Here is a 13,965-nt window from a genome sequence, read left to right on the forward strand (position 1 = left end):
GGCATGTGGTGCTGGGGATTGAACCGTGGTCCCTGTGCTTTACTGAGCTTGTTCTAAGTAGGTGCTTTAGACCACTGAGCCATCTCACCAGCCCCCTTCTTTCTTTATTTTGATACTGTGTGTGTGTGTGTGTGTGTGTGTGTGTGTGTGTGTGTGTGTGTGACTGAAACAGGGTCTCACTATGCAGTTCAGGCTGGCCTTGAACTCACAAGGATCATCCCGCCTCAGCCTCTCAAGTGCTGGTGTTACAGATGTGCACCACCAAGCCCACTTTCCTTCCTTTGTTTTGAGGTAGTAGTCTCAGTATGTTGCCCAGACTGGCCTTGAACTCCTGGGCTCAGGTGAGCCTCTTGCCCTGAGGACCTTAGGAGCCGGGACTGCAGGTACATGCCACTGTATCAATTTTTTTCCCTCTTTTCCTTGTGGAAAAAGATCACTTATTCTCTTAGTACCAGAAACTCATTCAGCATTTTCGGCATTGAGACCGAAGAATAAGTGAGGGCAAGGTAATTCTAAGAGACTTTGTTTTCTAAAGCAAAGAATCTTGCTGTGAGACAGAACCCTTTCCTCTCTGTCTTGGTCGTAGCCCAAGAGAGGCAGGGACTGGGGACTCTGTGCTGTTGATTATTCTACCCCAGGTGGTCATAAGATAATGTGGCTTTTGAAGGTGCTCAGAGTTAAGAGATTAGATGACTGGATGGATGCAAGGGGTGGGGGAGACGGAAGATTGGTGCCTAGTGACATCATTTATGAGCCGCATCAATCACGATTCTGGGCTTCCTGGTATGTAAGCTAGTACGTGTCCTTATTATTTAATGCATTGCAGTTGGGTGCTTTGTTGCTGAGAGGTGTCTCTCACATCATTCTTCTTCTGGGCCATTCTGTTCCCGGCTGTTCATGGCAGTGCCTTCCTGTGTCTGGCCCTGAGCACACTATGGAATCTCAGAGCTGAGCGGGCACGTGGAGATCACGCCATTCCAACCCTCCCATTTTATGGATGGAGAGGTCCAGGTCCAGAAAGAGTACCAGATGCCATAGAAGCCACTCAACGAGAGCCAAAACCTCAAATGTCTGCCTCCATCAGGAGCTCCTTTGCAGCCTGCCCAGCCCATTGCTGTGGAGGAGGGAGCCGCCTGGTACTAGGTGGCCCCGCCTCTGTGGGCCGTAGCTGATTGGACACAGACTGGGCATCCGACCCAAGGACAGCCAATCACGTGTTCTCTCCTGTGCTTAGTGAGTGAGGGAGAGGGGAGCTGCTCCTTAGTGCCAGCAACAGCAAGAGGACCCAGAGGATGCCCTCTGCGGAGAGCGGAGAGCGGAGAGCGAGCGGAAGCTCCTGAGAGAGGAGAGCTGGAGAGCCTGTCCTGCCCTCCTCTGCGTTACGCTCGCTCGCTCGTGGCTCTTCTTCAGAGCAGCCCCTTCCCATTCGTCCCTGAGCCAGTCAGCCTCTGTCACAGAACCAGGATGATCCTGGAGCGCAAACCAAATAACTGTCAGCTGCTGGGAAGAGAAGACAGAGAAGTCCCAGACTGCTTGCACCTCAGAGGAGGAAGAGCCTGTCCCTCTCTCTGCGGGGATGTCAGGGCCCTAGGCGCTGTCTGTCCTGCGGGTCGCACTCTCAAGGAGGGCCTCTGTATTGGCTCCCTGAAACAAATGAGCGTAGATTGAAGGGCTTAAAACAGCACAAATGGATTCTCTCCTGCAGAGAGGTCAGAAGTCAAAAGGGGCCTCACTGGGGAGACCCGGTGGAGCGGTCCTGGTTGCTGCCTTCTGCAGCCCGTGGGGGAGGAGGGGTGCAGATCTTGTCCGTATCTGGTTCTACCCGGAGGCTCCTGGAAGCCTCTGTCCAGTGCCATTGATCTGTGCAAACCCCACATCCCTGGGTTCAGGGCTTCCTCGTCCATCCTCTGCGTGAGCAGTCCAAGGTCTCCCAGTCCGCCTCATCCCAGCCCTCCTGCCTCCCTCTTATAAGGACCCTGGAGATTAAGCCATCCCGTCCAGGTCACCCAGGATGTCTCCCCGTCTCAGACCTCTGCTTACCCACATCTGCAGAGTCCCTTTGCTAAACGGATGCCCTCAACTTCGGATGGGTTGTGGCCCAGTGAGGCCATCCCATGTTGAAAGCGTTGCAGCTGAGAATGCGCCCAACATCATCAGCTACCTGGCGTCCTCGCTCTGTATCGAGACTGCTGGCCATACCGCATCGCTGGTGGTCTCCTGGCTGGGTGGGCACTGGGACCCGCCCCTGGCTGGAGTCACAGGTGAGCACAGAGCAGCAGTTTGCAGTGTGGTTTCTCCCCCCTCCCCTTTCTTTCCCCCTCTCTTTTCCTTTCCTTTCCCTTCCCTTCCCTTTTCTTTCTTTCTTTCTTTCTTTCTTTCTTTCTTTCTTTCTTTCTTTCTTCTTCTTTTTGTGTGTGTGTCTGGCTCAGCTTGCCCTGGGGCAGTGCTAACCTGGCACGTGGTGCTGGGGATGGAACTGCAGTCCCTGCACTTGCCTGAGCTTGCCTAAGCAGGTACTTTAATCCATTGCGCTATCTCGCCAGCCCCCTTTTCTTCTCTCATTTGTTTTTTTCTTTTTTTTTTCTTTTCTGCTCTCTCAGTACTGGGCATTGAATCGAAGGCCATTGTACTGGACTATACCTCCAGCCTTTTTTACTTTATTTATTTATTTATTAACATTTGAGACCCCATCTCACTAAGTCACTAAGTTGCCCAGACTAGGCTAAAACCTGTGATCTTCCTGCCTTAGCCACCCAGAGAAATATGGTTTCTAAGATGCACATTTCTTTTACAGCATCTTAATATAACAATATTTGTGAGTCAAACATTGTAAGTTGAAGAACAGGATCACATATGAACAGACTGCAGAAATTGGGAGTTGGAATGGATAACAAGGATATGGTATTTTATACCATGGAGTATTGCTCAGCTATAAAGAAAGACAAACGGAAAGCCTTCATAGGTAAGTGGATGCAGCCAGAGCCTGTGCTCATAAGATAAATCAGGCTCACATGTGTAGATATTGTATTGTCTCCCTAGTGTAAGATCCTGAAAGAGTAAATAAAACCTGGGCCAGCGAGACACTCAGCGGTCTAAAGTGCCTACTTAGGCAAGCTTAGGCAAATGCCCAGGGACCACTGTTTGATCCCTGGGAACACATGCCACGCCGGGTCCAACCCCATGGTGAGCCCAGCTGGCCACACACACACACAAAGAGTAAATAAAAGTTGAAAGGTACAGTAGATGTAGTAAAACAGAAAGAAACTGAACTTAAGGATTAGCCAGTGAAGATGAGGGAAAGGAGAAAAGATAGGAAAAACTAAAGGAGGAAAATCATTCAAGTATATAGACAGGATGTCTGAGATGATTATACTAGTAATTAGCATCAGTTGCTTGGAAAATAGCAGTTAACGTGTAGAATTTTCACTTTGACAAACTCTTCATGCTGATGTCTGCAAACTAAACAACTGTATTGAGGACAGCAAAGTGTAATAGAAAAGCTGTGGTTGAATACCTCTCATCCTGGTCTTCTAAATGTGTACCATTACTAATGTTTTATTGACTTTTTTTTCTTCTTGTATTTTGTGCATGGTCTCACTCCACAGCTCAGACTCCTAGTGATCCTCCTGTTTTCAGCCTCCCCAGTGCTGAGATTACAGGTGTGCACCACCAGGCCAGAACTTGGCCTGCTCAGCACGCCCGGGGCCAAGGGGCAGGGCCTGCATGACCTATGGTGCCAGGGATCCAACGCCGGCCCCTGAGCTTGCCTAAGCAGGCTCTTAGTCTACTGAGATATCTCACCTGCCCTTCAATTATTGTTACACTCTCTTTGAAATAAATTCACCAAAAAAGTAAAAAGACAAGAAAAATAATTAAGGTTTATTGAAGGCAAGTGTTATGATTCAATTTTTTGTCCAGTCTTGCACAACTATATATGTTAATCTGGCACAGATCTCATGATAAAAATAGGTAATACAACAGCCATTGGCAATTTGCTATTCTTGATTTGAAAAGCTGTAACATACGTATTGCTGTATGTTACCCTGTTTCTGTCTTTGCATCTGCTGTTTGTTTTTGCTTTGGCTTATACTCTTCAAAATGAAATTAAATTAAACTTAAAAAAGAGAAATTGGAGACTGGGCATATTTGGGGGGTTGCTGTGGTGCCACCCCATTGTAAAGAGACCTCGTGCCCCCAACGTTTCTCCTCTTTCTCACGCACTGCTCTCCTTTTGTTTGCGTGGCTGCAGGGTGGTGTAATGACCCTGTGTGTATGGATGTTCCTACGTCTTTGTTTTCTTTCCTCTTCTACCTGGCCCCAAGCTCCACAGGGCAGGAGTGTGGGTCACAGGTCAGTATTTGTGAAGAATATGCCAAGTGGCTTTGGGTGAGGCTGAAGCTCTTAAACACTGGATCGGCAAGAGCAGACGCCACCCACGGAAGAGTTCATGGTTGGCAGTGCATGGGCAGAACACACTCAGAGGCCACAACGGAGAAGAGATATTTTATTTCAAGGACCGAATTTGGGTCATGGTCAAAGCCACCATGGCTGCTCTGGGCTGGAGGTTGGCAATGTAATGCCACCCTCATCATTCTGGGAATTATCCTTGGAATTCCACCACTGGGTAGGATGTCCTGACCGAGGAGTGGATCCTCAGCATGCTTGGGAAGGTGAGAACAGTCCTGCAGCAGTGGGGACACTGGAGTCTTGGGACTGGGGACTCAGTTGTTTTTGATGGTGTTGCGGATCCACTTGTTGAACCGGCAGAGGTTAGTGTAGACGCCTGGTCTGTTGGGCTGGGCACAGGGGAAGTCACCCCAGGACACCAGGCCCTGCAGGTAGCTGTTGCAGACCACGGGGCCCCCAGAGTCACCCTGCAGAGAGAGAGACACAGAGAGCCAAGTCACACACAGACAGAGGGGGACCAGACAGAAAATGGGACAGTGCAGAGATGGACAGAGGTAGACACACAAGGACGGACAGCAGTGTGAGTGTTTCACCCTTATCTATGCATGTCGCAGACCTTGTCATACCCGGTTCCATCTGGCACCCAGGTGGGGGGCAAGCTTCCATCTTCTGGAAGCCCCATATCCCTGGGCTCAGGGTTCCCTCCTCCGTCCCCTGCATGAGCAGCACAGGGTCTTCCAGGCTCCCTCATCCCAGCCCTCCCACCTCCTGCTTATAAGGACTAAAGGGATTGAGCCAGTTGGCCCACTAGGTCACCCAGGATGGCTCTCTTTCTCAGACCTCTGCTTAACCACATCTGCAGAGGCCCTTTGCTCAACACATAGATGTGCCCTCTCCCCACCCAGCTGTTTTCCCGAATGCCCCTTTGTAAACCACACACCATCATTCCCTGGGGTCAGGGTCAGTCCGTGTCCCCCAGCACTGTGGGTCTGTCATGTGTCTGCCCCCTGTATTCTCTCTCACTTTCCCTTTAGCTTTCTTCGGTTTGTTCATACCCCTCTCCCCCATTCTAAACACAAGTTCATCCCAGTTTATTTTATTTTTTTGTTTTTTAAATTAATTTAATTTATTTTTTGTACTAGGTATCAAATCCTCTTTGCAGTGAGCTACAACTACCTCAGCGTTTAAAAACTGGGTCTTGTTAAGTCACTAAATTGCCCAGGCTAGGCTTGAACTGGCACTCCTCCTGCCTCAGCCTCCCAGAGTGTTAGGGCCATAGGCCCGTGACACCACACTCAGCTAACATCGCCCCTGGCTGGGGGCTGGACGACAGCTGTGGCACCACCCTGCACATTGTGGGGTGTTCAGTAGAGTCTGGAGGCTCCTCCTACCAGAGCATGGGTCATTTCTCCATGCAGTACAGTTGTGACCCCAAAGGTGTCCTTAAGCCTTCTGCCCGCAGGGGTGGAATCACCTGCGCTGGGAACCGCTCCCTTAGATTAGCGGTGTTGCTTGTTCCTAGCACCTCACGGGCCCCTGTAATTACCCTTCTCTAACAGGCGCTGGGCTCCTAGCTGCCTGCCTTATTTACATTCCCGAAAGTCTGCCCTTGGGAGCAGGAGACCTGGCTGCTGCTCCACCTGCCTCTCCAGTGGATGCTTCTCCGCAGCGAAAGAGCCTGCCCTGTGCAGCTTTGCTGTGCTTTCCTTTCTGACCTCTGACTCTTGATCTTCCTGCCTCAGCCTCCTGAGTAACTGGAGTTATAGGAGTGCTGGGCCGCTGCCATTCATTTTTGGTTCAGCTGCTACAGACATTTTGTGGCAGGCTGTTATTTAGCCTCCTTGAGCCTCTGCCATAAGGTAAGGCTGTTAACAGTGGTTAAACGCTTCAGCAAGCAGATGAGGGGCTTGCTGCTACTGCTGGGCTTTTTTTTTATAATGTATTTGCTGCAGGGTCTCATTACACAGCTCAGACTCATAGTGATCCTCCTGTTTTCAGCATCCCCAGCACTGAGATTACAGGTGTGTGTCACCACACCCAGCCTCAGTGGCCAGCTCAGTGCACCGGGGGCGGAGCTGGCACAGCATGGGGTGCTGGGGGTCGAATTCCAATCCCTGCGCTTGTCAAAGCAGGTGCTTAGTCCCCTGAGCTATCTCGCCAGCCCTCTATCTGCTTTCATTTAGTCTTGTTGCTTGTGGCAAGGAGTGGTCATGCCTAGACCACATACTGCTTGGAAAGGGCACCTTTAGATCTGGGAAAGCAAGACACTGGCCTGGACCACTGAATGTTTCATGGTTTAAAATCTTGCAATTTCCCAGAAGGCCTGGCGAACCGGCCTGAGCATCTGTGGGGAGCTTTTTGCAGCTATCAGAGCGGGGCTGGTGTCACCCGAGCACAGCTCTCTAAGCCTGCAGGCACCAGACTACAGATGAAATGCACCCTGTACCCAATGATCGATTGATTGGAGCCCCACTCTCTCGCATCCTGCAGCATCACCGAGCAGGAGAGGAGCCCTGCAGTGGTTTCATTTTAATTTCCAACCGGGCTTGGTGGTGCACACCTGTGATCTCAGATGCATTCAGGAGGCTGATGCAGGAGGACTGTGAGCCGAAGGCCAACCTCAGCTTCATAGTTCAAGGCCAGCCTGGACCGTACAATGCGGCACTGTCTCAGGGACACCAATAATAATAGGAAGTAATAACAGTTTTATCTTATGTCTTCCTCATGAGAGGAAGAAATATTTTTTCAACCTTGATTGTCACCCACCACTTCAGCCTCAGTGCCGCCTGCTCCCCACTGTCCCGCTCTTCAGAAATGCTTGTTTCCTTTGCTTCTTGAACCAGCTATGACCTCCTCCCTGCCTCAGGGCCTTTGACCATTCATTGACCTCCATCTCCTTCACCTTCAGGGATTTGGCTCCCTGCAGTGATTGAGGGAGCCACTGCTCCCTGCTGCTTCCCCCAGGTATGCAAATGCCGCTTCACTATTTGCTATGCTGAGGCCAGGTCTTACTGTCTGGGTATCCTCACTACTCTCTGCAGAGTTTGTGCCCCATAAGCTGGGTTTCCTGTGCTCTCCCTGCACTAGATTCTCTCTTCACTGAGCACCTGGTGCATCAAGTCCTTCCTCGAGGCTTTCCTAGAATTGGATAGAAAGGTGTCATCATACAGGTCTTGTTGGGACAGGGCAGAGCTGCCACATGCCTGAGAATTGCCAAAGTGAGCAGACAAAACCATGACAAGTATGCGAAAATTTTTCCCTCCGATGTGATACCCTAATGCAGTGTACAACTGGCCCTACCACACTGCACAGCCTCGCGGTCCTTCTAGACAGGAGCCGCCTGATACAGTAGCCCGCAGCCACCTGGGGCTGCTGAAGCCGGGCTACCTGGCCAGTGTAAAATATACACCAGCCTTCACCAACAATGTGGAAAAATCCCAAAGGGCAAGTTGTCTCCTTTGTAACTTAGCTCAATTACCTTTTGAAATGATGTTTTGGAAGGTACTGAATCAAATAAAAGTATTGATGTGAACTTCACCTGTTTTCTTTCGTCAGTATTATTCTTGCAGTACTGGAAACCCAGGGACCTATCCCCTATCCCTTTTTAAATTTTATTTTGAGGGCCAGGGATGTAGCTGAGTGACACAGCATCTGCGTGGCAAACGTGAGGTTACAAGTTCAAATTCCAGTACTACTACTAATTACGATGATAATAATAATAATTTTATTTAGAGACAGGGTCTCATGAAGTTGACCAACTGGCCTTCAACTTTGGATTCTCCTGCCTCAGCCTCCCAAGTAGCTAGCAGTATAAGTATGTGCCACTATACCTGGCTTTTTCTTAATGTGTCTATCAGAAATTTTAAATGACACATGCAGCCTCGCGTCCTATTTCTGTGGAAAACTGCTGCTCTAGAATCGGAGCTCTCTGAGATCTGGAGCCCTACCTCAACCGTCACTGGCTTCCTGGCACTTCATAATCACAGTGTGTGGGCCTCACCTGGCAGGAGTCTCTGGCTTCCTGGTCGCCCGCACAGAACATGGAGTCATCTATCTGCCCCGGGTAGGCTTCTTTGCACTTCTCCTGGCTCAGCACGTTGATGTGGAGGCACTGGAGCTTCTGGGGGAACTTGTCTGTCAAACAGCAACACGGTGAGGGGCAGCGACCCTCAGAGGGGGGCCAAGGCGGGTGGGAGGCAGGAGGGACCCGGACTCACGCTGGGAGCTGCTGGTGGTGCCCCAGCCTGACACAAGGCACTCGGTGCCGGCAGACGGGCAGTGGGAGGTGATGTTGATGGGCTTAACCGAGTGGCTGCTGCGTATTTTTTTGTTCAGTTTGATGAGCATGAGGTCGTTGGAGTGGCTCGGGTAGGAGTAGTCAGGGTGGGGGATGGATTTGATTCCCCGGAACATCTGCTGTCCAGATTCGTAGACAGGAGACATGGAGTGGTGACCGAGGCGGACCCTGTAAACTCTGAGGACGACAATGGAGGGTGACCGTGAGCTCCAGTCCCTGTGCCCATATCCAATATTCATGTCATCCCAGCTTCACCTGTATCAACCCCAACCCAACACCCCCTCCAACCCTTCACAACTAAACCTCCCGTCCCCCACCAGGAAACTCCTCCTGGCCATCAACCTGATGTTTGCGGTCCCCAGCCTGGAATTTGGTCATTGCTGACAACTATAAACTCAACCCTAACTCTGTTCCAACTTCTGCATCTCAACCCCATTATTACTTCCACTCCCAATTCTAGAGCCGCAACCCTAACTCCGTCTCTGCTCTAAGGCATCTAAGCCCATTCGCCCAACCACCCTGGCCACTCTCCAACCCCAAACCCAGCTCGCACCCAGTCCTCACCTTTCACAATCCCCAACCACCCAGCTTTGCACTCCCAAACCCAAATCCCAGCATGCCCGGCTACAGAGTCACACATCTATCTTTCCTTTGCTAATGCTCACCCTTATGTCGTCCTCAACCCTACATCTGTGTCTAACCCCAGCTCCAGTCCGGTCCCACCCCAACTTCATCCTCACCTTCGCTGCGCCCCTAGTTTCAAAGCCAATCATGGTCCCACCTCCAGGCCAACCCACTGTGTAGAGACACAGGCGTCTTCCTTCCCCCAGCTCCTGCCCATTCCCGCTCCTCTGCCCATCGCAGCCCCACACCGGTGCACCCCACCCCCACGTCTCCCCCACCCGCTGTCCCACCTTGCAGCCCCCCACCCACCCACCCGCTCCACTCACGGCTTCCGGCAGTGCGCGGCAGTGAGCAGCCACTGTGGGTGCACCAGCACCGCCCCACAGTACAGCTTGTTGGGGGCCAGCAGCAGCGCGCCCTGCCAAGGCTGGGAGTCTGTCTCGCAGTCTGACCCGTTCACGATGCGACTGCTGCTGCCGTCGTCATCCTCGGACCTGGTGTCCTCCCCAGCCTCAGCCTCACCTCCAAGGTCCCGGCTGCTGCCCGAGGACCCAGAGGACCCAGTGGCCGAGGGGTTGTCACAGGAGGTGTCATTTGCAAGCACAGGCTCTGGGGGCAGAAATGGACAGTGGGGGCCGGAGACAGGGCTCAGTAGAATAAGGGCTTCCCTGGGCAAGTGCAAGGGTCTGAGTTCAACCCTCGGTTCCCACCCCTTAAAAAAAAGAAATGGACAGTGGGGGCTCAGGGTGGGACTTAGACTTGAGAGGCCGGAAGGTGGCCTGGGGGGGACTTCGGTAAGGAGCAGAGCCAGGGTTGCAGGGCGGGGTCAGGATTATGGAGGTGGAGGCTACAAAATGGCCCAAACTCAGTGATGGTGAAGTTTATAATCCCAGCACGCTGGGAGGCTGAGGCGGGAATGCAAATGTGAGTCCAGTTTGGGCAGTTTAGGGACTTAGTGAGATCCTGTCTCAAAAGAGAAAGAGAGAGAGAAAGAGAGAGAGAGAGAGAGAGAGAGAGAGAGAGAGAGAGAGAGCAAGTGCTTGCCTGGAAAGTGTAAAATCCTGAGTTCAATCCCTAGTACCACAAAAAAAGAGAAAAAAGGCAGAAAAAAAGGAAGAAGGAATGAAAAACCTAAAGAAGAGTAAAGGAAAGAAGAAAGAAAAGAGAAAGAAAAGTGCTGGCATGTAGCTCAACGTGGAGATAGAATTAGGATTGGCTCCAGAAACCCGGGTTCAGTGGTGGTTCGGGATGTAGCAGAAAGAGAGAAGCACTTGGGACGATCCAGGTTTAGACTTTGATGTACAATTAAGAGTGGAGCTGGGCTTCAGTTTATGGGGTTAGCCATGTTATATTTGAGGCTGAGAATGCTCATGCTGATGGCTGTGGGGTTCTGGGTTTGGGTAGGGCTAGGTCTCAGCAGGCAGTGGCCGTAGAGAACAGGGCTTTAGGGATGGATCCTGGTGGGGAAAGTGGGTTGGCCTCGGTGAGAAGTGTCAGGGCTGGAGGCAGCTGAACTTGAAATGATCAAGGGGCTTGGAATGGTACCGGGCAGGGACAAAACCAGGTCACTGGGATAATACACTTAAGAGCCCTGACTGGGCTCACTGGTAGTTTTTGCCCTGGATTCGATCCCAGAAAAGGAAGGGGGGTTGATTTAGAACAGCAAGGAGGTGGAGCCTGGATGAAAGGGGTGGGGCTGGAGCAGCCCAATAGGAGTCAAGAGAGTCTGGCCAGGAGGCGTGGCCGGGAAAGGGGTGGAGTCAGATCTCCTGGTAAGCGCTCCAGTTGGGGGAGCAGGGCCTTTTAAAGGGCACTGCATGGAGAAGCAGAGCAGGGCAGCCTTCTGAATTCTCAGACTCAAATCCTCCTTACCAGTGTCTCGGTCCCTCACAGACCTGCAGACCCATACACCTGCCCGGCAGTGCTCCCAGCCGCCCACAATGCTTGCTATTCTTGCTGAGGCCCCGGAAAATGGAAGCCTTGGCACCATCTCCGTTCCCAACCACACCCCAGCCACACAGTTGCCATAGGCACAAACATCACGCACAACCATCTGGAGCACGCGGAGTGGCCTGGTGGAGGCTCTCTCTCTCTCTCTCTCTCTCACACACACACACACACACACACACCCAGAGGGCCAGCGACATGCACCGGTGCTGGATGTGCGCAGAGGGAAGGCCGTCCCGTGCACGCACACAGGCCCACAGCTGCTCACGGTGACAGCCAGTTCTGGATACTCGGTCCTTTCAGGTAAGGTCTGGAAGCCCAGATACGTAGCGATGTTCACAGGCCTTCGTACGAACAGTCACATCGAGTCACCAGACAGAGGCCTGGGCCTCACAGGTCACAAATAACAGCACATCACAACCACATCATGTGGTCAAAGGTGGCTACCCACAAGCGCACTGTCACACATTTTGTTGTACGTGGTCCCAAGACACAGGGATGTTCAGACACCTGCAGGCATATGCACAGCCACGTTGCTACATTCAACCAAACACATGAAGCACCCCAGTGCTGCACACACTCACCCACACGGCTGTAAAGCCACACACAGTCTTATGGAACACACCCCATCACACATGAGCCCCAAAGGGCTGGCTCCGCTGACACCATGGTCCCAGATCCAGAAGCAGGCACCCACACAGGCCCATGCGCCCATGTGCACACACGGGGGCAGTCTTGGGGACTCATCTCACACAGTCCTGAGAGGACAAGCCCTCACGTCCACACAGGCAGCCACCCCGGGCCTGGGCATGCCCCTGAGGGTCCTGGTTACCTGTGACCCCTAGAATCAGGGCTGTAATCAGGGTGCCCAGTATCCACTTCCAGGGGTCTGCCGCTCTACCCATGGCTGCTGTACCTAGGGAAGACAGGATGGAGAGCTGGCTCTGGGTGTCTTTGCCCACTTCCCTCCCTATCCCTCCTTGTGTTTAGGACAGAGGGGAGTCGCAGGGTACTGACAGAAAGTCCCAGCCATCACCAGTGCTGATCTGAGACCCAGTGGCCCCTAGTGGGGAGCAGAGGTCACCAGCACCGCCAGCTCCCACGATGAGGCAGGGTGTACCCCACTCAGGGCACCTCTCCCCACCTGCCGTGGAGCCCTCTCCCCAGCTCACCTGCCTGGTCTACGTAGTGGGCCAGGCACGGGCTTCCTGGCTCAGCTGCAGCCTCCTCAGCCTGCTCAGCCTTCTTGTCAAAGCCTCTTTCTCAGCTCCTGCAAGGCCCTGGGTTATAACCGCCCACTGGTCCCCGGGGCGCATTCCCAGGCAGTGAGGTGCCCCATCAGTCTGTCAGCCGGCCGGCTGGCCTGCCAGTAATCACTCCTCCCGCCTTCCCTCCCCTCCGCCCCCAGCCCAGTGCCACTCCCTGGCCTGCTTGGCCCCAGGATGGGGAGGGGTCTCCTGAGGCTAGTTGTCTAGCACTTCTCACCCTTGCTGGCGGGTGCTCCCTGCACAGGCACAGGCCTCTTGCTTGCTTGCTTTCTGTCTGTCTGTCTGTCTGTCTGTCTCTTTCTGTCTGTCTGTCTGTCTGTCTGTCTGTCTGTCTCTCTCTCTCTCTCTCTCTCTCTCCCTTTCTGTGTGTCTCTCTCTTTCTGTCTCTGTCTGTCTCTGTCTCTTTGTCTCTTCTATCTCTGTCTCTCTCTTCCTCTCTCTCTTTCTATATCTGTCTCTGTCTCTCTCTCTCTCTGTCTCTCTTTCTGTCTCTGTCTGTCTCTCTGTCTCTGTCTCTGTCTCTCTCTCTGTCTCTCTCTCGGTCTCTGTCTCTGTCTCTCTCTCTGTCTCTCTCTCTTTCTCTCTCTCTCTCTTCCCAGAGATGGAACTCAGGACCTTGTGCAAAGATTTCCTTCTTCTCTGCACCTTTCCTTCATTCTGCCTCTCTCTACCTCTCTCTGCCTCTCTCCTTTCTCCATGTTTGGTTTTCAAACTCTTCTATCATATATATCTCAGTATTCTTTTCCCACTGAAACTTTCTGAGTCTCAGTATTTGCTACTCATTGAACTTATCTCTCTCTATCTCAATATGTCTCTGTCTCTGTCTCTGTCTGTCTCTGTCTCTCTCTCTCTCTCTCTCTCTCTCTCTCTCTCTCTCTCTCTCTCTCTCTCTCTCTCCCTCCCCCTCTCTCCCTCTCTCCCTGCCCAGGCCCCTTTTAGTGTATCTGTGATTCTTCATTAACTTTACTCTATTCCTGTGTCCCTATGTCTGTCTTACATCTTTCTTTTCTCTGTCCCCTGAATCTTTTCAATCAATATATCATTCTGATCTCTCTGTCTCTGCCTCTGTCCATCTGTCTATCTCTCCCTCCCTCTTCCTCACTCTCCTCTCTCCTCCCCCCTCTATGGTCTCTTTGCTTTGCTCTTCCGGTATCTTTCGGCTTCTTTGTCTCTGTGCCCTGCTTTGGTAGCAGGGGAGGTCCAGTGGGCTTGCAGAGCATCTCCCAAGTCCCCTTCTTGTCCCACTCCCCAGAACTCAGGCCAGAAGTCAGACAGAGACAGGACTCAGCCTGGGGCCCCTGCCAGTGCCTTGGCCCACTGGTGCCTGGTGTAGCCAAGCGTGGGTGACATCACTAGGCAGGGCCACTTGTTAATGGAAAAAGAGACTGAGAGCCAGGATGGAGGTGTGGTTTCTGTCATCTG

The 13,965-nt window shown here is 52.3% G+C and overlaps 1 protein-coding gene across 1 annotated transcript; it reads right to left on the reverse strand.

The window, feature by feature from the left end:
* Positions 1 to 4,522: 4,522 nt before the first annotated feature.
* On the reverse strand, positions 4,523 to 12,553 carry Klk5 (kallikrein related peptidase 5). The gene is made up of 6 exons (XM_004644655.2): positions 12,448 to 12,553; positions 12,108 to 12,191; positions 9,655 to 9,937; positions 8,625 to 8,881; positions 8,408 to 8,541; positions 4,523 to 4,874 (listed from the first exon to the last, which is right to left on the reverse strand). The coding sequence occupies exons 2-6, from the start codon at positions 12,178 to 12,180 to the stop codon at positions 4,722 to 4,724; spliced, it is 900 nt and encodes a 299-aa protein (XP_004644712.1). The 5' UTR covers positions 12,181 to 12,191; positions 12,448 to 12,553; the 3' UTR covers positions 4,523 to 4,721.
* Between the last annotated feature and the right edge of the window lie 1,412 nt (positions 12,554 to 13,965).

Source organism: Octodon degus, unplaced genomic scaffold (genome assembly GCF_000260255.1).
Source record: "Octodon degus isolate 3935 unplaced genomic scaffold, OctDeg1.0 scaffold00206, whole genome shotgun sequence".
NCBI classification, from domain to species: domain Eukaryota; kingdom Metazoa; phylum Chordata; class Mammalia; order Rodentia; family Octodontidae; genus Octodon; species Octodon degus.

Coding starts and splice junctions, on each gene's coding strand:
- Klk5 (XM_004644655.2), bottom strand. CDS start 12,180: ATGGGTAGAGCGGCAGACCCCTGGAAGTGGATACTGGGCACCCTGATT. Junction 9,938..12,107: donor CCTGATTCTAGGGGTCACAG/GTAACCAGGACC, acceptor TTCTGCCCCCAG/AGCCTGTGCTTGCAAATGAC. Junction 8,542..8,624: donor CACCACCAGCAGCTCCCAGC/GTGAGTCCGGGT, acceptor GCTGTTTGACAG/ACAAGTTCCCCCAGAAGCTC.